Genomic DNA, 25,719 nt, shown 5'->3' with positions numbered 1-25,719 from the left:
ATTGCCAAACTGCCTCTAAGATACACGAGAAATTCCTCCTTTAAGGTCCCGGGCAACCAAGCCCTGGCCACTGGACATCACTGTGCTCCTTTTATAGTCTTCGTTTCCAACACTACATATCTCCCTGCTCCATGCCTTGGCACTGGTGCCCTACACACACACCCCTCCTGAACACCACCTCACGTAAATCTTTTCTCCCTTTAAGATGCAGCCCAAGTTGCAGAAATGTGTTTTGCATAACTTCATACATATAATGGGTATCATATTTCTTGCCTTCTCGATGCATGGGGGAGGGGATAGAGGGAGGGAGAGAACTTGGTACTGAAAATAAAGATAAAATTCCTAGAAAAAAGAAAGATGAATCTCAAACATCACCTGCATGAGGCTTTTCCCAATCCCCTCCAAACACTAGATTCCCTCCCTCTCAAACTACATTATATTTAAATATGTTGTACAAAATTGTATTTATTCCACATATGTTTTTATGCATACTTGTCTCCCCCATTAGAATATAAGCTTTTCGTGAGTACAGACAATTTCTTATGTCTCCAGCACTTGGCACACAGGAGCTTAATAAACAGTTCTTGATTGATTGTTGCTAAAAAGCAATCTTTGGAGTTTCTCCAAAGATAGAACTCAAGTATTACCGACAGTGGGGGAAGTATCACAGGTGACTGTGGTTGAACCATCAGGGGATGGAGAGTCCAGGACAGCTAAGAACAGTAGCTGAATCCTTATAAAACAGTAAGATTCTGAGTAGAAAAATAGCGAGAGCTCTGTGACTGCTCTGCAGATTTCAGAAAGGGACTTTAGGTCCTTGCTAAGGAACTAAAGTTATGGCCACCCTACTCCTTGGAATGCTGTTACTTAGAGCAGAAGAATACCGTCTCCACAGAGCAAGAGTAGTTTGTTAGCCTCTCTTGACCACTATGAACTCGCCAGCTTAATAAGTATATGCACCTATTTGGGATTTTCTCAGCAAAGATATAGGAGTGGTTTGCCATTTCCTCCTCCCGCTCATTTTACAGATAAGGAAACTGAATCAAACAGGGTGAAGCGACTTGCCCAGGGTCACACAGCTAGTAAGTGTCTGAGGCCAGATTCAAACTCATGAAAACGAATCTTCCTGATTCCAAGCCCGTTATTCTATCCACACACCACCCAGCTGCTCCCTCCCCCTTAAAAATTTTTTTTTTAATACTTGCTCTGGTACTATTAAAAAATAGTGTTCAATTTTATATTTACGTGGGTTTACCCTTCATTCTTAACCTTCTCCTCCCTCCTGCCCCCACATAAACCTCATCTCTATAAAAAATGATCTTATGAGTTCAGAATGTTCATTTGCAGTCTTCTGGGTAAGGCTGAAGATTCATGTAGGATATAGGATAAAAATGTTCAGACTTAATCATTCTTATGAGCAATTCCTTTTCTCTTTTGGCCTATACTCATTGGGCTGGTGAGATCACAGGCTCATAGTGGCCAAGAGCAGGCTAACAAAGGACACTTGCTCTATGGAGACCATAACATCCACACGTCTTCTGTTATCTCCTCCTTCACCTTGTCTCACATGACAAAGCAGCCTTACTCCTAAGCACAGCCAACACCTCTCCTTGCTGAAGTGACCCTACTCCATTCCATTTCCTCTAACAGAGGACCCCCGTCATCACTGTCACTCTCACTTCTCTTCAATGTCTTCCTCTCTACCAGCTCCTTCTCCACTGACAACAAACAGCCTCTGAAAACCCTCATTTGATTCTTTCATCCCCACCATGCCATCCGGTATCTCTCCTGCCTTTTGTGGCGAAGCTGCTCCATCTACAGAGAGAGGCCTCCACTTCCTCTCCTCTCACCTTTTTCTTAACCGCTTACAATCGGGCTCCTGACCTTATCATGTCACCAACACTACTCTCTCTAAAGTTATTAATGATCTCTTAGTTGCCACATCCAAAGACACTTTTACAATCTTCATTCTCCAAGACCTCTCTGCAGCCCTTGACACAGTTGATCACTCTCTCCTCTCCAGGTTTTCAGGACACCCCTCTCTCTCATTCTCCTCCTATCCGACCTCTCCTTCTCAGTCTCCTCTGCTAAGTCTTTCTCCAGATCACACCTTCTAAATGGAGGCATCCCACTGGGTGGTATCCCAGGCCCTCTTCTCTTCTCTCTTAATGTTTCATTTGATGATCTCATCAGCTCCCATGATTTAATTACCATCTCTTTGCTGATGATTCTCAATTTCACCTTTGCTGCCCCAATCTCTCGCTGACCTCCAATCACACATTTCCAACTGCTTTTCAGTCATCCCGGACTGGATGTCCAACAAATACCTTAAACTCAACATGTACTCAACATGTCAAAATGGAACTCATTATTTTTTTCCCCAAACCCACCCCCTCTCCAAAGTTCTCTCCTACTCTAGAGGGCACCACCATCCCTCATCCCACTCCCCCAGGTCAGAAGGCTAAGTGCTATCCTCGACTTTTCACTTAAACATGCCTCCTTTCCCCCTCCAATATGGCCAACCAGCCCAATGAGGCCTTCATCTTCTTGTGCCTGGACTACTGTCATTGCACCAGGGAGCTTCCCTACCACAAGTCTCTCCCCACTCTAGTCCATCCTCCACTCAGCTGCCTAAGCGATTTCTGTAAAGTGAAGGCTCTGACCATGTCACCTCCTCTCCTTAATCAATTCCACTGATTCCTTACTTCCAGGATAAAATGCAAAATCCTATTAGGTATTTAAAGCCCTTCATAATCTAGGGCAGCCCGCTCCTTCCAATCTTACTACACTTCACACTCCGCCACTTCAATCCAGTACCACTGGCATCCCTGCCTGTTCCCCAAACAAGACACTCCCTTCTCTCAGCTCCAGGCATCTTCTCTGCTTGTCCCTCATAGCTGGAATACTCTTCCTCCTCATGTCTGCCTCCCAGCATCCTTTCCCAACCCCTCAATTCTAGTGGTTTCCCTCTGTTAATTATTTCCCATTTATTCTGTACAGGGTTTTTGGTATACACCTGTTCGCTTGTTGCCTCACCCATTAGACCAGGAGCTACTTAAGGGCAGGGACTGTCTATCTTTTGCCTCTTTCTGCATCCCAAGCACTTCTGCACAGTGTCTGGCACACAGTAGACACTTCATAAATGCTTCCTGACTGACTGATTGACTTACCTTAATTCCAGGGAGGTTAGGTCTAGAAACCTCCAACTGAGATGGCTGAAAGAGTGAACAAAAGAACTAGTCCAGGTGGGTTTACCAATCACTTCAAGGTTTGGAGACAAAGACTTTCCCATTAGATTACATCCTATGAAGACTGAATGGTCTAATAGACTCATACCTATGGTACCAGCTAGGAGAGGTCATTAAATTGTCTACATGATAAAATGGCAGAGATGTCATTTCTTCTTCTAAACTTTCTGCAGAAAATGGTAGGGAAGAGTTAGCAAAATAATGACCCAGAGCTATTTATGTATCCACTGTCCAAGTCAGAGATCTATTTTGACTGAGGCAAGGAGAACATGTGAACAATAAAAATGTGTTTAAATAACCAAAGTAATATGACACTTCAATATGACACTTAAAATTAAGGTAAAAATTCTAAAACAAGACAAAAATATTTTCATGATAAAATGGAAAAGGGAGCCATTGGTTGCTAATTTCCTAACTGTTCTCCCTTATAACGAATGTATAGGCATGCCACAGACAAATGAGATAACTACAAGCATTTCTTAAAGGGAACTAAGACAGATGAATCTTTAGTAGTCTTCTGATATGAAATTTTGGCTTCTATGTAAATCCAGAATAAAGTGGGTTACAAATAAACAGTGACATATATGACAAAGCCACAGAGAAGAAAAAAGAAAATAAACATACCCTATGAAGTATTTCCAAAACCTTTAGAGCAGTATGAAGGAAGCTGTTGAAAACCCTTCTTTCAGAAGGGGGGATTCCGATCTTGTAGAGTTTCAAAAGATGAACCACAACTTCCTTGAACAACTCCACTATCTTGAGAAACAAGGGAGGTTCAAGTACAGACCACCAGTTTTCTGTGATTAAAGGATGAACATATAAATAAAACACACACAAATTACCACACGAATAAAGTCTTTTCTATCCTAAAATTTCAACAAATGGAAAAAATAAAAAGAACAATAGCATCTTTCTGGACAGGTTTTAGCCTTGATTTGACACCTCTGGATTTCTCAGTGTAAAATCAAGTAAGATAGAGAGTAGAAGATATTTAAAAGCCTCAATCTTAATATCTATTCACAACTGGTTTAAATATTCAAACACCCAAGAAACGATTAAATTTAAATACTGAAACTGCAAAAACTTAGTATTTTATTGCTGTTAAGTTACAGATTTTTTTCAAGCATTATTTTCTGATCCAACATAACAGAGATTTGCAATCCAAGTATATTTATGATGCAATACAATCTTGGAAACTGAGTGAAAAAGTCAAATGTCACAAAACTGTGTGGCAGATCAAATACCTCTGATAATAGCTGCCTTTGGTTTTCCCAGCCTCTCTACTAGGCAAGCTGTGTGTCATTAACTTCAAGTACAGTGTACTCAAGAACTGGCCCCTCCAGGGCAGGAAGACAAAAATATCTGAATGCCAGAAAACAGTCCTCTTCAGCTAGCAAGTACTGAATGAATTCTGAGAGAGAGCCTCTGTCTCTACTCCACCTTTACCACACGTGGATCTCTGTCTGGACTCATATTCCTCCCATGATCTTCCTTGCCTGCTCGGTTTGCTTCCATAGCCTGACTTTTCTTAATGTCCTCACCTATGCACGCCCCAACCTGGACTGTCAGTGCTGGGCTCCTAGGCTCCAAGGAAGTTATACAAGCCAATTACATAGCTAGAAATAAGTACAGGAATGACTGTTGGGGTGCAGAAAAGTGATTAAGTCAAGGTAAGGAGAAGGTCTGCAACAAGATGATCCAACATTCCAGGAAACAATTCCAGAATAGGAAGTCAAAAACTGAGGGAAAAGGCCCAGAAAAAAAATGTGAAATTCAAGAAGCACTTGATTATGGCTACACGATGCTCAACTCTAAGCAGGATCCCTGGAGGTTTGATAATGCAGGTAACTGAGAATTCTAGCCCAGCAGAAAGAAGGGATGTAATCAAACACTCATTCACAAATATCTGTCAAGGCCTTACTAAGTGCAGCACACCATGCTGCCGCAAAGAAGAGTAGTACATGGTCCCTTCCCTCATGGAATGTATAGACTTGTAGACGAAATACAGACAGATACAGACATAACTATAATATAAGGTATAAGGTGAATATGAATAAAAGAGGTATGAATTGTTATATTAGCTAAAAGTTGGTAGAGATTACTGAGGAAACAGGAGGAACTGCTTCATGGAAGGTGCAGCATTTGAGCTGAGCCTTGAAAGATGGGTAGAAACTGGACAGGGAGAGCTAGGAGGAATAAGGGTACATTTCAAGCGGAAGAAATAAGGTAAGCAACAGGAAGGAGAGGGAAACTGTAGGGAATGTTGACGGCAAATGTAATGCAGTCAGGCTAGAAATGATGGTGTATAAAGGGAAAGAGTATAAGGGAGGGTAGGGCCTGAAAAGTCAGAACTAAGACTCTGGACTTGATTGGTTTTCTAAAGGGATGTTAAGATCAGTGTTTTAGCAAGACCAAAATGGCAGCAGTGGGCAGGTATGAACATGTCACCCCCTACTCAATAAATTCCTTTGGTTCCCTCTCACCTCCAGAATCAAATACAAAATGCTCTGTGTGTCATTCTTGCCCTAGTCCCCTCCTACCTTTCCAGGCTTCTCATACCTTACTACAAGACATGTATTCCTTGATCTTGACCCTGGTTTCCTGGCTATTTCCATAAACAAGACCCTCCTTGGCTCAAGGCACTCTCTGGCTGTTCCCCACGCCTGGAACACTCTCCCCTCCACCTACCGACCTCCCTGGCCTCCTTTAAGTTCCAACTAAAATTCCTTCTTTTACTGAAAGTCTTCCCTAACCTCTCTTAATTCTAATGCGTTCCCTCTGTTAATTATTTCCTATTTATCCTATATATAGCTATATTTGTACCTATCTGTTTGCTTGTTGTCTCCTCAATTACAATGTGAGATCCTTGAAGGCAGGCACTGTCTTCTGCCTCTTTTTGTATCCCCTGCACTTAGCACAGTGCCTGGCATATAGCAGGTACTGAATAAATGCTTACTGAATGAATGACTAACTGGAAACCAAGAAACCACTTAGGAGGCTACGGCAACTGTCCAGATGAGAAACATTACTATCAGCAATGTTTAAAAAAAGCTTTATCGGAGGCATTCTGAAACTAAGGGTGCAACGGACAATTGTGTTCATCTAACATATTTCGGAAAAATAAGAAGGGAAACTACACAAGAGCGGCTGGAAATAGGAAAACAAAACAGAGCACTGAATGAGGCAAGGATGAGTGAGGAGAGGCAGAAAGGACACTCATTCGGTCAGCTGTTCAGCATGTTTCTAGAAAACATCATGTCTTACCAAGTACTCTCAATGGTGCCTTTTCAAGATTCACTAGTGCAGTTCCAAACGGAATGGCTATTGTTGTGAAATTATTGGAATCACTCATGAGTGGACATTCTGGTAAAATGAGATAAAACCTCAATGCTTCAACATCAGGTAAGGAACTAGTCAGTTTTGGAAGAAGATTCTTTTCCAAACTGGCTGCCACCTGCATTTTAAACAGAAAGTAAAACCTATTTAATTTATACTGGACATCACTTTAAAAAAAAAAAAACAAAGCTTTAATAAAGAAAATAGGAAATTGAAAGAAAAAAGTATAAGATACAATCAGAAAATGAAAATCACCACAATATAGCCTAAAAATTAGTGTCTAAGCCCTTCAAGAGAATTCACAAAGCTTAACACATAACCTATGCACAAAGCTCAGATTAAAATAGCTTCATCTGTGTCACTATAGAAGAGTTTAGCTGTCCAGGTTTGTTCAGCATTTTAACTACACCTACACCCTACGAAATGCAATATAAACTGCAGTTGCTTTAAAACAAAACCTCATTATTACTATAATTACTATTTAATACTATAATATACAAAAGTACAACATGGTTGAAAGAATATCAAATAGCATACAAAATGGACACATTACTTCCTAAATTCATAACCATCTTCCCCCCGCTAAGATTTGAAGTTTCTGATTACCGACACACTACTACTAATTAGAAAAAAGTAAATTACTATAAATGTTTTCAAAAACATTGATAACGTCTTTAAAAAAAAAGCTCACAGAACAAGTCTCGCAGGACAAATGATGCAAAATAAAAAAATCTTTTAAGACAAACCTGCTGAGCTATCAGAGGGTGGTCAGGTTGTACAAGTTTGTGAAAGAGGAGTCTAGCAGCATTCATATCAACCCCTGAGAACTTGGAGCCTGTTCTATAGTGATCATCGTTGCTGAAAAAATTAAGATAAAAAGATTCTGAGTAAGTAACAAGAAATCACTTAAGCTTTCTTATTCAACAGTATAATTAGTGACATTCAGATACAGTAAAAGACTGGCACTTACCTAATAGCTAAAAAACTGCCATTAAGACAAGCAGCTGAAGAAAAGGTTCCATCAATCTCACTGAATAAAAATTTACAACACAGAAAATGACATGTTAATTTTTCATTTGTTTATCACTTATATGAAGATTTAAATTCTCTTCACTGTCACAGTGCTTTGAACTTGATGCCCAAATAGTGAATCTGTAAATGATGTTAATGAATGAATATTGATTCCTGAGGTACCATTGTCAATTAACTCAGAAACGTTTACTTCATTTAAATTCATGTTTCTCAGACTACTTTTCTGAAAACAAACAGCTTTTTTTAATGTGGTAACTAAAATATATGCAATATAATAGTGGATTACAGTGCTGGGTTTGGAATCAAGATCTCCTAGGTTCAAATTCTAACTTCTGACTTAGCTATTTTGTGATCCTGGAAAGTAATTTAATCTTGTTATGTAAATTCCTAGAGCTTAACTACTAACTCAATTGGTCATTGAAACACACTAACACTACAGAAGCTTTGTGTTCTGCAACATAAAATAGGTATTTCTAGGATGTAATGCATCTTTAAAAAATACTTTTTTGACACTGCTTTACAGGCTTCTCAAAAATGCTTTCAGTTTTGGGGAATGTGGGCTCCAAAATCAGTTTAATACACAAAATACAAATAAACATTTAAATATGCCTATTGTCAAAATGTGGGAAATTCTTTTGAAATTTTTACATGTGAAATATAATAAGACCAAAAAATATATTTCATATTAAAAGTTGGTCAAATGAAAGGAGACACAGAGATAATTAAGATTTAGGTTTCAAGCTGCAAAGGAAACAGGGGCAGGTAGGTAGAATAATGGATATAGCTCTAGGCCTGGAGTCAGGAAGACCTGAGTTCAAATCTAGCCTCAGACAGATAACTTACTAGCTGTGTGATCCTAGGCAAGTCACTTATGCCTGTTTGCCTCAGTTTCCTCATATGTAAAATGAGCTGGAGAAGGAAATGGAAAACCACTCCACTATCTTTCCCCAAAAAGGTCACGAAAAGTCAGACATGACTGAAAACGACTGCACAACAACAACATAGTATGATGAGTGCTAACTTTGAAGGAACGACACCTAGGTTCAAATACTGACTGGCACCACTATCTCTGTGACTTCAGAAAAATCACTTCCTTGCTGGGCTGGGCCTCAGTTTCCTCTCCTCCAGGAAAGAGAGGTTGTTGGACTAGATGATCTCAGAGTCCCCTCTAGCTTCTGCATGGTTCCCAGTACACAGTAAGCACTTAATAATTCCTTTTCATTCATTTATTCATATATGGTGTTATGTGACCTATAGCTATGGAGTTTTAAAAATGTGAACAGTGTCTTATGACTTAAAGTCATTCTGACATGGTTCCCTAAATGGAAAATCCCAAGTAAAACTGATTCTACATTCTGCTTTTTTTTGTCACATATGAAGTTTATGTTTAATCACTGCTGATAATTTTCTTCCTTACTTGGCTATTTCCAGCGGAAACCTTCCAGAGGAGTAGCTCAGCCATCTTTGAATAAGAGATTCATTTACAGTCCAGATCTGCTTTGAAGGGTCAGGACATCTAAAATCATCTGGTGGCCCAAGGCTCTAAATTGTAAAAGAGGCAAACAAATTAAAAAAAGAAAGAAAGAAAGAAAGAATTGAGCTTTAAAAAAAAAAGAAAAAAGAAAAAATATTGAATTGCACCTTTACTTGTCATCCTACAATTTAGAACTGGCCATGTTAAGACAGAAGTGGATCATTATTAAAGAGCCTGAAATAAAAAATATCAAAAGGGCTCTGACATGTATATTTGTTTTCTAGATCAGAAGGCAGAGAGAAGGGAGAAACCGCTAGAGCCGAGTCAGAGAGGAGTATGGAACATCAGGGGAAAGGAGAAATAAACAGCAGGGCTGAGCACTCACAGAGAAGATCTAGGGGAGGGCAGTCCTTCCTTATAGGACTCATGGAACTTAATTCAGGCTAAAGCTACCACTTATCCCTCTCTCGTTAAGAACCAAGGGAAATTAAGAAATGATCTAGTCTTTCCCTACATTCCCCTCCCAGTCCATATCCATTAACAGACATTGTAGCATACTCAATTAATTTCTTTAACCTAATGTAACCTGAACTTTTGTCACAACTGTACAAAGGCCAGGTGTTAGCCAGAGATAAAGAAAAATTCAAATTAGGGTAGAAGTCAACCCTCTGCCTAAATGTTAGAAATTTTCTTAACTGGGGGTTCTGAAATATTGTGATCATCCTAACTTTTATTTAATATAAATTCCATAAAGCAGCAAAGGAGGGAATCTCAATGACTTTGCAAGCAATTACACTGCTCCAAGTTAAAAAAAAAAATGAGCTAACTGCTCTAAAAGGATATGGCTATTTAAATCTCCAGAGAAAAAAGGGACAGAAAGGACAGTGACTGTTCTACTGGCCAAAGCAACACTCACAACTACCAGTTTGAAGGAAAATACTCAATGATTTCCTATATTATAATAAATAACTTGGATACATAAAGCATGTCTCCAAAATAAGAATTCTCTGAAGAATTTTTTAAAAGTTACATGAGCTTGAAAATAGTTTACATGAGTATATTTTTACCTGTGGACTAGAATAATGGGAAAAACTTTGGTCACCACCTGAAAAAATTCTTTTAACACAGAAGTATTCTTCACCATCTGTAAAAAGAATAATATGCAAATTATTAAAAATGCAAGACTTCTGTACTGCACTTCAGAGCATCTGCTTATGCTTCCTGACAGGTTATGATTCTCCTAACACAATTCAGTGAGCTAGCTAAATCGTCTGAGTCCTTTTATTGTCATTTCACATACAGGAAAGAAGATAAAAGGTAAGCAACTCACTCAGTGAGTCAGTGATATAACTAAGACCAAAATCCAGGTCTCCGGACCTCCCAATCCAAGACTCTTTCTATACCAAACATATACGCCCAAAGTTTTTACATCATTAATCAGGATTTCTCAAAGGGGGTATCAAAATTAATGTTTATAAAGCACTATTTTTCAGTGGAATTGCCTGTAATGTAAATGCTGTTATTTGTGCTATACAAAGGTATGACTTTTATTAATTTTCAGACAGAGTTGATTCTTGAATACAATGTGCTCAATCACTGAAAGATTGATGTCAATATCATAGAATGGAATGGATTTTTTACTACATTGAATGCTAAATGGCATTCATTTTAATAGTCAATTACTTGATTCCACCAATTTTATTTCGAGTGTGTTGCAGAACAAGTATCTTTACTCTACAAATCAAAATCCCTGATCTATTTTTTTTAACCTCAGACTTCACAAAAATTCAAAACAATTTTTTTCTTTGGACTTTTAACAGCTTTATAGATAGGGCTGAGGACAAAGTGTACACTAAATCAATATCTGTAAACTTTTCAGTGGAATTCTTACACATTAGTAAAATTAAGTTATTTGAATTCTGTCTCTGAATGGACCTTTGCTGGTTGACAGAATCACTCTTTTGAGGCTGAAGCAGACTTGACCAGTACATAGCTAGAGTGACTGTAGGTGCAGGGAGGGGGGAAGGGAGATGGGTTGAGTGGCAGCAAAATCAGCAAACCCTTTTCCTAGCTAGCTATGGTTTTCTTTGGTTTGTTGTTTGTTTTTTTTAACTTTCAAATTAAAAAATTTTACAAGCATTTATTTGATCTCATTCCTACTTCCCTCTACTTTAGGGGAAAAGCCCTAGTCACAATTAAGCAACAAAACAAAGACCCTGCATGAGCTCCACCCCACATGCTATGCTCAGCCTACCTCCCCCTTAACTATCAGGAGGAGCACAGCAACCAATCAATCTATCAATGCCCTAGAACCACACTTGGTCAATAACACAGGTCACATGAAGGTGCAGATTTTTATAGTCTTATTGTCTATATCTTTTTCCTCCAGGGTCTACTCACTTCATCCTCTGTTCGTTCAAACAAACTTTTCCAGGTTTCTCTGAAAAAGTCCTTTTTATCATTTCTTACAAAACGACGGCACATTACATTCATAATCCAAATTTTTTTAGCCATTCTAAACTGCTGAGCAACTCTTTAGTTTCTAGTTCTTTGCCACTACAACAAAAGCTACTGTAAATATTTTGTTCTTGATTTCCTTGGAGTATAAATCAAAGGACATTTCCAGTGAACTAACTCTGGGAGGCATAGTTCTAAACTACTTCCTATAGCAGCTGGAGTAATTCACAGCTCCATCAGCAATGCATCAACATGCCTGTTTTCCCAACATCTCTCCAACATTTGTTATTTTTCTTTTTCTCATTTTTTGCCAATCTGAAGGGTGTGAAGTAGAACATGAGAGCTGCTTTAATTCACATTTGTCTAATTGTTAGTGATCTGGAGAACATTTCATATGGCTGCTAATGATAGCATGGATTTCTTCCTCTGAAAACTAACTATTCTTATCCTTTTCCTATTCACCAATTGGGGAATGGATTTTATTCTTATAAATTTCAATCAGTCCTTTATGTGTCTTGGAAATGAGACCCAGAGAAACTTGGTACAAAGCTTGCTTCCCGGTTCACAGTTTTCCTTCTAATTTTAGTTGCACTGGGTTTTTTTTATACAAAACGTTCTAAATTTTAAGGGATCAAAATTGTCCAATTATTCTTCTGAGATCCTCTCTACTCCTTGTCTGGCCCCGAATTCTTCCCCTATCCATAGGTGTAAAGGTAATTTCTTCCCTGATTCTTTAATTTGTTGATGATGTGACTTTTTCCATCGAAATCATGGAGCTATTGGAAGCTTATCTCTACATGATGTGATGCCTGCCAGACTGCTTTAGTTTTCCAGGCAGTTCAGTGAATCCTTGCTTGTTTTGACAACTCTCTCCTCTTGTGACATTTGCTCTTTGCCACTATCGTTTTGGTGTTTGGCCTGGCCTGCTTTCTTGATACTTCTGCTTCCTCTCTCAGCCTGACACGTTCCCCTGCCTATACTCCTATAATACAGTTCTGCCTTGCCTATTAATTTATATTTGCATTCACTCCCATCCTGTGCAATCCAAAGCTGGCCTGGCTTTTAATTTCTGCAGTCTTGATGACGGTGGAATGGACATGACAATATTATCTCAAGCATTCTAAGATATGCTGCTTCCAGGAGAACAAGGAACATTCAGAAGTGATGAATCTTTGGAAAATCAATATGATTACTTATTGTAACCATACTGTTCCAACTGAATTATGGAAAAACTACACCAAAGCCAGTTGTTAGGCTATTAGCTTTTGCCTTCTTTCATAAAACTCACAATGAAATAACAAACATATCATCAAAAGCTCACAGGCAGGCTAATGCCATTAAAGTAAATGTGGCCTATGTTCTGAAACATAATGGGGATTAATAATTTCCCAAAGCAATCCTTTCTCATTTGGTATAAAAAAAACCAATATGTGACTCCTTCTCCACAACTGTTAAAGATAAAGTGTAACCAAAATACCATCCTTTGGTTTCTCAAAAGAATAAAATTTGCCTATACGTGGAATCTTTGATGCTATTTACTTTTTTAAAAAATGCTAGAGACAATTTCAAATGATACCCTTACAATAATAAGCATCACTACGGATGAAGGATATTGGTGGTTAAGTCTACTCCACATGTAAAGAAACTTAACTCTTGCTTGCCTCAAAAAAAAAAGAAATAAAGAAATAAAAACATAGAATTTTGCTACTCACTAAAGGTTACCAGGTTTCATCTCAGGAACCAATAATAAAACATCTTCATATTTGGACTCAAGTATCGTAATTGAAAGAAAATCCCACTCAGAGGGATTCAGAGACATGAAAAAGGGAATGGGAAAACAAGTCTGAAATGGCAAAAGGATGGTTGAGGACATAAAAAAAGAAAACACTTTGGCTATAGTATCTATTCTCAAATTAATGACACACTTACCACTATTTGGTGGACACTTCCCACTGTAAGGGAACCAATTTCCTTTCACTGTGAAAGGGCTTTTTCTGTTGCTTGTTGAACCAGTTCCAAGTTGCCCATTGCCACCAAGCCCAAAAGAATAAATTCTTCCTGATGAAGGAACAAAAGCAGAAGTGTGCTGCCTAGGGCAAAAAGATATAGAAAAAATATAGACTTAATATGTTACCCTCTAAATAACTGTTCTGGAGGGCAAAAGTTTTTTGTTTTTGTTTTGTTTTGTTTTTTAAAGAGTTTTTACTGATTAAGCAACCACAGAGAGTTAAGAAGTTCTTTAAAAGGCCCATTTCAATGACTTCAATCAGGGCATATTTTCAGTTATACAACTTATTGAAAAGTGTAAAAAAAATACAAGATCCCACTGGATATAGGATGTAAATGTCTTAAAGGCAACAGGTATTTGTTTTCATCTTTGTATCCTTAGCATCTAGTACAAGACCCTGAAGTTAATCAACAAGCGTTTATGAACTGCTTACCAGTCATAGTGTATGGAGTGTTCATGAGGACTAACACCTCTGGGGTCCACCTGATTCACCCAACTCTCACCTGTGGCTCCAAAAAGCTGCAGCATATACAGCAGCCATACCTCAGTAAATCACCTCAGGGCAGATGGGCTAAACTAGGTGGAGAATAATTAATGAGCCTCAAAACCATAGGGAGATATCTACCCCAAGCATGTGAAGACTTTCCCCAATGGACTGGGTGAAATGAGTACAATTTGTTTCAATGGCCACAAAGGTGGCTGATGCAGGTACTACGGAACGCTCAGAACGTTATCAGATATCAAAGATGCCAAGGTCACCCGCTACATCAAGGGCCATCGCTAAGCAACATGACTTTTGTCCTGCCACTGGACTTTGATGGCCCAGGAAGAGAGAGTGAGGCCTCCCTTAAATCCAATTCATGAACCAGTCAAGACACCACCAATGGTGCCACTGATTCTCTTCGAAAATGAAGGACAAACAACCACTGCTATGAGCCAGGCACAGTACTAAATGCCAAGGATACAAGACAAAAACAAAATTGTCCTTCTCCATAGGAAGCTTACGCTCTACCCACTACCCACTGCACATAGTAGGTATTAAATGGTTGTTGAACTGAAAAAACATTAGCCCTTGTAAAACAAAACACAGCCTCAAAGACTCTTATCCAACAAGGTGTCTTTCATGTGTACATAATAACTATACACGATTCCTTGACAGGTGCCACCAGAAGGATAACTGAGATTCAACAAACTTCTTATTGATATCAAGGAAAACAAAAAAAAGGAGACGTAAATTTGCCAAAATATGTTTGTCGCTGTCATAGAAAACGTCCTGAGAAAAGTCCAAATTGAGGAGCACATTAGGCTGACCACATCAAGCCCCAATGTATTACAGGGCCCAAAATATTACAGAGACTGGATTACTCTACATAAGAAAAACCAAATGGATGAAAAATGTCTCTTCTATGGCTTGAAGTTGGCCAACAATCAAAAAACATTTAAGTCCTTACTAAACACTAAGGATGCAAAAAAAGCAAAAACAATCAGGGCCCTCAAGGAGCTGAGATCACTACAAAGATAAGCAATATAAAGTGACAACAAGGTATCCCTATCATCAAAAGATAGTGGTTGAACTGAATCTGAGAAACTGTATAATCTCCAGCTGCTTCCTTACCAAATAAGCCATTTATTTAGCACCAGAGTTCTTCCAGGTTCATTTTATTACTGAAGTACAGAATGCCAAAATCTCAGCACTCAATTCAGTGCCTAGCAAAGAGTAGGTTCTTAATAAACAAGAGCTGACTGAATAATCCAAAGTGCCAGAGACTCCACAGGCAACGCGGGGGTGTACTGGTATGTTTAAGCATGTGGCCACACTTCACCAGAGGTGTGATAGCCAGGTGTGTCCAAGCAAAACACGGCATAGAAGAGATCCAGGAAATCTGCAATCAGAAAGGGAAGTGGGCCAGCCATGCAGCATGACCACAAAATTACAGACATGGAGCTCCAGTAAAGTATGGGCACCCAGGGAAGGGTAGAAGACCTAAAGGACTCTCCCGTACAATGGGGAAGATTCCTCCCTAGAGGATTTAGAAAAAGTAAACAGGAAACACATAGGATGAGAAGGTGAAGATGGGTTGCAAGAGGCATATTAGTGATATCATGGATACCTTTAAAAAAGGGTGTGGGGGAGAGGATGATCATTGGCTTGAGGCAGCAGTGAAGGGTTCATGTATAAGATCTTCCCTACCCACAGCCCAAGCCAAAGGGACAAGGAACTTCCCTAATGTATTGTTCTGGGATTTGTTTCAACCCAGACCCACCTTGGGGAACTATTTCTTAAAAAATAAGTCTTGAAGTAAACACCTAGGGACTTGGCCAGTTCCTGGGTATTGATGCAAGACATTTTTTGACATAACAAAGACTGTTCTTGAGGACGGAGAGTTTTGGCCAAAACTCTCAGGTCTTTAGGATCAATCACCTACTCCTTGGCTCCCTGCCTTCTTTGTGTAGGGATGATAAAAAGGGTCTTTCTTGGGAAAGTGACTTTGGGAGTCTCCCTCGGAGAGGACGCTGTGCCGTAGGGACTTTCCCAACCGAGACCCTGACGGCTGTGATCCAGGACTCCCCCAGCCAGATGCTCAGGAGTTGGTGCTTCCTCGGATTGGTGATGTATTTCTTCTTCTTTATCTCTCTAGCTTTCTGTTAATAGTCTTTGCTTCTAAGATTGCATAATCATATGTAATCACATTTATGTGTATGTATGTATGTTTATGATTATTATCATTATTAAATCATTTACAAGCTAGGAAAAGTGTGAGCATGTCTTTGTGGGTACAGATCTGAACCTGTGAAACAAATTATAAGTGTTGCAGCCCATAACACCTTACTGTTACAAGCAGATAAAGAGAGCATCAAGGGAGAAGGTAAAAGGAATTTGCCTCAACAAGGTGAAAGAATAACTCTTCTGAAACTGGTAATGATAATCTTAAGAAGTCAAGGACAAGAGCTAAAAAAAACAAAAAAACCTCTTCAGAGAGTCTCAATCTTCAACAGGAAGTTATCATCTCCTTTAAGTGTTGGGAAAAGGGGAGGGACAACCACTAAACATTTGTGAATGGAACAGTGGTGGTAAAAAATAAAAGGCTGAGAATTAAGAGTGAGTAGAGTAGAAGGACTAAATAGACCTGAAGTTTGTAAAGGTGATTAAGTGTGAAATGACTCAATACTGTAACTTCCACCAGAGACGCTTAGTAGCCTGAAAGCCGGAGTAGAGGAATCAGACAGAATTATCACTCAAGGTTAAGGACACATCAGGAATGGTGTAAAGTGTGGAACGGTGTGGAGTCTGAGGAGACTTCACTGGCCATCCAGTCCAACTAAAGAATTAAATGTCACAATGAAGGCAAATGACTTATCTTAAGTGAAAGAGTGGGACAAGTAGAAGAATAGTAGATTAGAGGTAGAGAAAGGCAGTTCAGACTCTCAGATACAGTGCCCTCCCAGGAGGCAAAGAGGCCCAATGTGTTGTCCCCACCACACAAGATTAACATGGGGTAAAGAAGGCTATTAAAAGGAAATGGCTGAGGAATCATGTAGTGGCCATTTAGAAAAGTTTCAGATATGACTATTAATGTCCCTGAGGAGAATGACCAGAGATGGTTTAGCCAGAAAGAACAGTTTCTTGGGTGACTTTAGCATCCTACTCTTAGTCATGTCTGAAACCTTTGTGACCCCATTTGAAGTTTCCCTGGCAAAGATACTGAAGGGATTTGCCATTTCCTTCTCCAGCTCACTTGACATGAGAAAACTGAGGACAACAGGGTTAAGTGACTTGCCCAGGTTCGCACAGTTGGTGAGTGACTAAAGCCAAATTTGAACTCAGGTTTTCCTGACTCCAGGGCTGGCACTCTATCCACTGTGCCACCCAGCTGCCCGAATTCTTAATATTACATAATACACGTATAAAACTGTTCTTTGTCTTAGACTGAGATACAAAGATGATGGGGAAAGAAAGAGAAATAATATGCTGCAGGAATAGACACCAGAATTCTGTTTTCCAATGTACTTTACCGTCCACAAGTAATCTGTGTGACAATGCTTCCCATAAGCTCAAAAACCTTTCTGGGGTTTATCTCATGACTGGTTGAGTTATGCCCCAATTGACCATAGCCTCCAGCTCCGAACGTAAAGACCCCGCCTTCCTGGAAAAAATACAAAGCACCCAATTTATTACACAACGACTACACCTCATAAAAATGTTTCTTTACTGCAAGTCCATTTTTTTCCCCTTCCTATGCCTTCCCTACAAGATACTGTAATGTGAGGATAACAATTCTAATTATTTTATAACTTCAATTTACTTACAGTCTTGGGATGAAGGCTAGTGGTACAATTATACAATTACCACTATATTATTAATTTATTCACATAATTGCTACATTATTCTGAAATAAATATTAATGACTCTCACTACTAAAAAGATGAAAATCCTCATTTTTCTCTTGGGATTTTCTTCTATAACCACTATTATTATCTTAGTGAATTCTAATTATACACCTGCAGGATTCCACTAAACCTAAAACTGATGGAGTTTTTATATTTTCACAACATACTTATAACTAATAAAATTGGAAGTGTCACCAGGGGGCATATGTATCAAATTATACAAATGTTATTTTTACATTATTGAGAGATTACTTCAGAATTTCTTTATTATAAATTATTTGATATAAATTCTATCAGGAAGAACCAGTTTTGTTCTCAATTTAAATCTAAGGAAAAGAAGTCATAATTTTCTTCTCATTCTACATTATTACAGATGGTATACCAAAATTTTTAAATTCAAATTAAGTAATTCTGCTTTCTTTTGATTAGAACCACCTCAATAATAGCCTCAAATTGTTCAGCTGCAAAAATGTGCCACCAGTTACCACTTTTACATGAGTAATAATTTTTAAAATTCCTTTTTCTTCACTAGATATAAACAGTAACTTTGGTAAATGTGAATGATTTTACAAAATAAGTTTTGGCTAATAGTATAGTTAATTCTATTAATCTTCTTATAATAAATAATAAAACCCTATAAAACATCTTGATTGTCCTAATGTTTTCAATTCTTCTAACTGCCAATTACTGTAATGAAAATTGCTAAAATTTCTGACTATATCATTTAATGACTGCAAAAAACGTACTGAGAATGAATGCCTGAAATCAAGCAAAAGCTTGGGAAGTAAAATTTTGTAGACTAATAGCGGTTAACTTGCAAATTTGTACTTACTGCATTTTAGAAATCTCAGACTGACAAGTATTTGTTAATGATTAAGAATATCGCTTATCATAAGTCAGTTTTTAAAAATCAAAAATCAATTCTAAATTTGTGGGAACATAAAGTTTTAAATTCTAATGAGTACTTCATCTTTCCTAACCATGTCTATTCACCATGCAGAGCAGAAAAAAAGACAAATAAACATACTAGTTTCAAATGTGGTCAATACAAGACCTTGCCAGTCCTCTTAGACATAAATATGATTACAATAATGATCCTGAGAAGATTTGGGGGATCATGGCAATTTTTGCTTTTTGCTCAACTGCTGATCTCTCCATCAGACCAAGCAGCACTGACACTGAATTAGCACTCACCCCAAGACAGGGTGCTCCTTCCAGGTCAGGGTTGAAGCCACTGGCAAGATTGTGTGAGGAAAGCTCATATTGTAACTGCTTGCACAGTACTTGGCCTGTGGATAATAGAGGGCTTCAGTTTCCTCTACTACTTAGTATAAAATATTTATAAGCCAAATGGATGCTAAATTAAAACAATACACAGCTGTACAGTATAATTTGGAATTAATCTACCCAGCATGGCAAGCCACAAAGCACTGAAGAGGAAGCTTTAACACTGAAAATTTTATGTCTCAGCGATATTTAACATAGAGCTGTAAAATTATCAACAGAAAGTATTACATGTAATGTCATGCCATTGTTTTTTTTTCTTTTCTGACACAAAACACTGCCAACTGACAGAAAATGAAGACAACTTGGGAGACGATTGCTGAAAATTAGCATTTATAATATTCTCTTTCATTACTGATAGCTTACTAACAATAAACCACTGCACTCACGTTTTAATACACTGAATGAAACTGAAAATAGTTTTCATTACATCCAAAAATTGTCCTGATTTTATTGTTACAGAGTACAAGAATGAAGGCAACAGTTGTATACCTTAGTAAGAGCTGCTGTATGATCTTCTCCACAACAAATGTAAACTATTTTCTGTGATCTTAGTGACTTCAACAAATTAGGAACAAACCTATCTGAAAATTTAAACAAAAATGTTAACGCTTTTAAATGTATTTAATTTTAAAATTATGTGTCAAATATTTACTTTACTAAGGTTTAATTTGTTTTCCTTGAATACATCTCTGATGGGAACATACAATGAATTAATAATAATAGCTAACATATGCATAGCACTTGCTATGTATCAGGCATAGTGCTAAGTAAGCACCTTACAATTATTCTCTTATTTGAAACTCACAACAACCCTAAGAGGTAGATGCTATTATTATTCCCATTTTATAAATGGGGAAACTGAGGCAAACAGAGGCTAAGCAATTTGTCCAGGGTCACCCAACTAGCAAGTATCTGAGGCCACATCTGAATTCAGGTCATCTCCCTGGCTCCAGGCCTGGCGCCTTCTTGAAGGTGACTGTCATCATATCCCCAGCTCCTAACGCAACACCTTGTACACTTATTAAATGCTTGTTGAAGTTATCTGTTGCATTTCCTAAGTCAAGCAGCACATAAATAGGAAAACTGACTCATACTAAGAAGGCAGGAGGGGGATCAACTAACTCTATACATTTTAAATTAAGTACTAGTGATACAATGAAACATTATGTTGTAGAGACAAACTTTTAAGTAACACAGAATAACAATGTTGAACTGGTTTCTTTAGGCTGTAATACCTGTTGTCAAATTTAACCCAGCCTCAAAGGTTAAAGCACACAATGTAAAAACCTCTTCAGAAGGGCACAAGAGATCACGAAGCATGGTGAAAGACACCATGGAATGGGAATCAGGAGATGTGGGTTCTGGGCCTAGCTCTGTTACAAACAGCTATTTGACCCTTTGCAAGACACTCAGAACCTCAGGCTCTTTGTTACTGATGTCTCTTTCCCAGATAAAAGGTCAGACTTCAGTAAGAAGCTCATACCATGTAAGGACATCTAGGGAAAAGACTTAGAATTGCATCGGTGTATCGAAGTCACAGGGAAGGAAACTCCTGCTGTTAATGCAGATTGGCACCTTCTTCGAAACTGTTTTGATTGCATGACAGCACTCAAAGATCGTGGCTTGCCCAGGATCTCATGTCATGTCAGTCAGTGGTAGGACCTGAACATAGTCTTCCTGACTTCCAGATCAGCGCTCTATCCACTGGTGCCATTCTGTTCTTCAAAACTACTCATCCACTTCTTACTTAATGTGCCTAAAACTATTTAGGATAAATCAAGAGGAAGCATGGGATAAGAGATGTGGAGCCAACCTCAAACCCAACAAGGCCTGCACGACACACCCTGGCTGTCAATCACATCACTTCTCAGTGGCATCAAACTCAAAAAAGACAGAGGCCACTAAACTGTATCACTGCAGGGCCACATCACTGACTCAGTTTTCAAATGTAATATTATCTATGTAATATTATCTATATTTCCTAATCACATTTTCATCTGATTCAGGCCCCACTTGGCAATGCTGTGGGGTGCATGTTTGACATTTCGGCCCTGGGCAATTCTCTAAGACCCGAGTTGCAGTAAAGATGCTGACCTGCATTGGGAGAGGGAGTTTCCTCACCCAGGAAATTCCACATACTGATAGGGCTGAGTCTTTCTCTAACAATCTCTTTACAATAAATTATATTCTCAATTCCTGACTTGTCATTTTCAAAGGTGAAAAAAACCTAAAACTCAAGTAGAAAGGGCTTTATAAATAATGAAATGCTATGTAAATGTAACAATAACTAACAATTATATCAAGCATCAAGGTTTGCAAAGCACTTTCCGAATATTATCTCATTTAATCCTCACAACAACTCTGGGAAGTAGATGTTATCATTATCCCAATTTTACAGATGGAGAAACTGAAGCAGAGGCTAAGTGATGTGTCCAGGGTCACACAGCTAGGAAGTGTCAAGGCTAGGTTTGAACCCAGGTCCTTCCTGACTCCAGGCCCAGCACTCTGTGAACTGTGCCACCTCTATGCCTAAAAAATGTAAACTATTTTGTAGAAGATACAATTTTTTTTTTTAAACAAACTTCACTTTGTCAGGTAGGGCCCCACAGATTGTACATCTGCATAATTATTTCCTTATCAACACCAACTGTTGCTTGGGATCAACAATTCAATGGCCCCCCTCTCACAACTTCAGAACACACATCTTAATATGCAACTCAGCACCCAATAAGTTACGGATTTTGGAAAGGCTAAATGTGCTGAACTTTAAAACATGCATTTTCACTGCTGAACCAACTCAGCACTCAGAACACTGGAGTCCCACTTCTGTGAGGGCTGAAAAGGACTTGAGAGTCTGACCCCTTCGTTCTGTAAATGAGGAAATGAAGCTCCTGAGAGAAGCTGCCATTTCCTTAACCTCCAAGCTCCTGAGTGGCACTGTCACATGATGACTTCTGACAGGTGTGTGATCTTATAGGACAAGCATTATTAGGTGTGCAAGCTTCAAGCTGTCAGGGTGCAGTAAAAGGTTCAACATAAAAGGATCGACTCAGAGGTCTGGACTCTTTCACTGAGCAACTATTTTAAGTAGATGGTGATGGGTACCTACCATTTTCATCATTAAGACCTAGCTGACCAAACTTGTTCCGTCCCCATCCAAAAATAGCTCCTGAAAGAGTGAGAACAAAACTGTGGGCTCCACCTGCAGCTACTTGACTGAAAGGGATTCCAAGGAGAGACTTAAGCAGCTGCGGAGAACTCTGCCTTTTCAACTCAAAGCCTAAACCCAACTGGCCATGCTTATTCTGTCCCCAGGAAAAAACTTCACTTCCTGCAAAAGAAAAAAAAAGGATGAATTCATATGACCTGCATCAATACATTTTATTTAAGTTTCTTCAATCAACAAATCATTCAAGGATTTTCTTCTCATCTTTTATAAAGTACAAGCTCCCAGAGGGCAGGGAGTATTTCAATCTTTGTCTTTGTATCCCAATGTCTGGCATATATTAAGGGAAATGCCTGCTGAAGTGAATCAAATTGTAAATACACAAGACAAGCTGCACTGATCATTACTCTCTATTTAGCACAGTCGCACTTAAAACTCAAATGGAAAAAGAAGATGCTGACTTGTTAGATGTTCTGTGTTGATGCACTGTTTAAGTCTGAGTAGTTACACTAACCAGGCACAAACTATTCTAAAGCATGGTGAGAATTATTTTATTTACCATCAATTGCTGAGAAACCACAAAAAGAAATACCCATTACAAAAATTTAACTACTTTCATGTGGATGATGGTGCTAGAAGGCTCACCACCCAAATAATGCAACACTCTGCAGGAAGGGATCATTGAACAGCAAATTATCTGATGGTATTGACTACAAAATTCAGTTTACATAAATTAAAAGTGTAAAGACAATTATAAGGAGATGTCTAGATTACTTATGAAAAACTTTTTTAGTACTTATAAAACCAGGTTAGTGTGTTAATTCTGCATATTGCTTATATATGCATTAAAGCCAACATACTGGACAATATTTTGTCAGTCTTAAGTCTCTGCTGTTAAATATCCTTTAAAGTAATAAAATTCCCTTTCTTTTTAAAGACAACAAAACAAGTCTTCAGTTTAAAGGTTTCACCAATTCAAGATCCCCTCCTCCCTCTTTTCACAAATGCCCCTTTTAGAGACAATCATGGTACAGGTGGATACAAATCACAAATCATTTACTTTAGCTACAAGCGTCAAAAATGAATACCTTCTTGTTAGCAAACACTATCAAGATGATATGCAAAGCATATCATGAAACAATGACAGAGGAAACTAAGGAAACAGTGAATAAAGGGCTGGGCCTAGAACCCAAGTTCGAATCTGCCCTCAAATACTCATTAGCTGGGTGACTCTAGGCAAGTCACTTAATCTTTGTTTGCCTCATTTACCTCAATTGTAAAACGAGAACAGTAACTATGCCTGTCCCACACAGGACTATTGTGAAGATTAAATGAGATAAATGTGTAGAGTGCTTAGCACAGTACCCAGCATATGGAAGCATCTATATAAATGCTTATTCTCTTTCCCCAAAGCAAAATGGGTTTATATGGATGAATTTGACTAATCTAAAGATATCTCTTCCCACATAATAAATTACATATCCACCATGTTCTCTCTCTTTCTCTCTGTAGGAAACAAATAAGCAGTTTCAAGAGGCTCCTCACTCTTCCTTTGAACCAGACAAAAGTCAAAACTAAATATACTTCAGGCAAGCAAAAGTACTAGAAGAAAATGCCAGTCAAAGGCTCACCATTCCTCAGAAAAAGACTTTTAAAAAAATTTTGTGCTTTCTGTGAATCTGAAATGATATAAAATTGGTTTTAATTTATCACCTATTTTGGTCAGATAATTCAATTTGGTTGTTATTTTGTGATGATGTTCCCTTTTCCCCCCTCTATAATAAGAGTCCCTCCTTCTCTCAAAACGGCAAGTCCTAAATGATGAGTCCAAAACTTACAAGGCAGGCTAGGGTTCCCTGTACTCAGAGTAAGCTGCTTGGTTCCAGTCACAGAGACAGTCTTGAGGTCATCAACTCAAAGCCTGCCAGGGAAGCACGGTGAAAAGAAGCTGGGCTCCAGCTCTGCCCAATGCCAGGAGGTGGCTATGCTGGGATCATAAATTTAAAGCAAGAAGGGAACTTTGAGATCCATTAGTCCAACCTGCTCACATTCAACCTGACCAGGCCACATGAAAGGCCCTAAGTCAAGACACTGGCAGGTGACTCCAGGTCTCCTGCCTCCAAATCCAGCCCTCTTTCCATTAGACCACACTGCTTCTTTCAGAGTTTGTTAACACTGGGACAATAATCCTCCCATTATCCGACTCAACAGTAAACATTCAGGAAACCTTAAAATGCTATGGAAATGAGTTATAAATGATACAGTGGGTGCCCAAGCTCCAACTTCTACCAGATGTTAAAAATAAATACATAGCAAATTCTCTCTCTCTCTTCACAGTCTAATTCTAAATCAATATTGAAAAAGCACAGCAGAGAACAAGGAAAACGCTTAATGAGCTACATCTTCTCTTTTCCATAATTGAAGTTTTCACCTGCAAAACGGAACTATTAAGTGAGACTGAAAATCTAAATTAAAGAGTAAGTAGTAATTGGGAATTTCAATGATCCATTCTAGATTGGTAAAACTCCTTCAGGCAGACACAGAAAAGTAAAAGTTTTAGATAAGATAAATGAAATTTTTTTAAAAAGAATAAACTTTTTAGACATCAAGTTAAGAAACTCTAGTGGGTTTGTTCTAAGGAAGAAAAGCACTGGTACAGGAGATGTGAATGTATGCATCACTTTACATAGTAATGCTAAGGAAGTGATCATGATGTCATTATCATGTCATTTCCTGTGATGACATGATACTGCAGCGCAGGGTCAGCAAATGATGGCCCACGGACTACGTCCAGCCCGCCACCTCTTTCTGCACAGTCCAAGAGCTAAGCATGGTTTCCACATTTTAAAAGTTGTATGGGAACAGTAAACCCCACTCATTTCTATAAGAGCAGCCACATGGCAGAGTCACATGATTACCAAAAAAAGTGTAGGTGGTGCTTCTCATCCCATAAAATCTCATTTTAGGTCAGCATTAACAGACGAACACTTGCAATCAATTTTTATGATATGGGACATTAACTCTGAAACCCAATCAAGCAAAATGTCTAAGAGAGTCTAAAAAGAAGTCTATTCTTCTCCTTAGTAGACTTGTACTACAAACATACAAAAAAAAATTGTATTCAATTACTGTCATCATTAAATTTTCAATTAAGTCAATAAAAAAGTTGTGGAAATTTGTTTTTAGCCTTGTTACACAAATACCTACATGATATCCTTCTGCCTCTTGGCTTACAAAGTCTAAAATATTTACTATCTGGACCTTTACAGAAAAAGTTTGCTGACCCTTGTGATCACTCAATTTTTATAAAGAGATATTATGA

At 38.4% G+C, this 25,719-nt stretch overlaps 1 protein-coding gene across 1 annotated transcript in view; it reads right to left on the bottom strand.

Annotated features, from left to right (window-relative positions):
- HERC4 (HECT and RLD domain containing E3 ubiquitin protein ligase 4) overlaps window positions 1–25,719 on the bottom strand; it is an 85,770-nt gene that overhangs the window by 29,508 nt on the left and 30,543 nt on the right. The window contains exons 6-15 of the mRNA XM_027840514.1: window positions 22,341–22,562; window positions 19,721–19,812; window positions 17,570–17,700; window positions 13,477–13,637; window positions 10,158–10,234; window positions 9,034–9,158; window positions 7,555–7,614; window positions 7,331–7,442; window positions 6,513–6,702; window positions 3,873–4,045 (exon numbers count right to left, since the gene is read on the bottom strand). Coding sequence (XP_027696315.1) covers window positions 3,873–4,045; window positions 6,513–6,702; window positions 7,331–7,442; window positions 7,555–7,614; window positions 9,034–9,158; window positions 10,158–10,234; window positions 13,477–13,637; window positions 17,570–17,700; window positions 19,721–19,812; window positions 22,341–22,562 — 1,343 coding nt within the window. The remainder of the gene's footprint in view (window positions 1–3,872; window positions 4,046–6,512; window positions 6,703–7,330; window positions 7,443–7,554; window positions 7,615–9,033; window positions 9,159–10,157; window positions 10,235–13,476; window positions 13,638–17,569; window positions 17,701–19,720; window positions 19,813–22,340; window positions 22,563–25,719) is intronic.

Source organism: Vombatus ursinus, unplaced genomic scaffold, assembly GCF_900497805.2.
Source record: "Vombatus ursinus unplaced genomic scaffold, bare-nosed wombat genome assembly UNPS02014847.1, whole genome shotgun sequence".
Lineage (NCBI taxonomy): Eukaryota > Metazoa > Chordata > Mammalia > Diprotodontia > Vombatidae > Vombatus > Vombatus ursinus.
The sequence above is the reverse complement of the archived record's forward strand: the minus strand, read 5'-3'. Positions and strand labels throughout refer to the sequence as shown.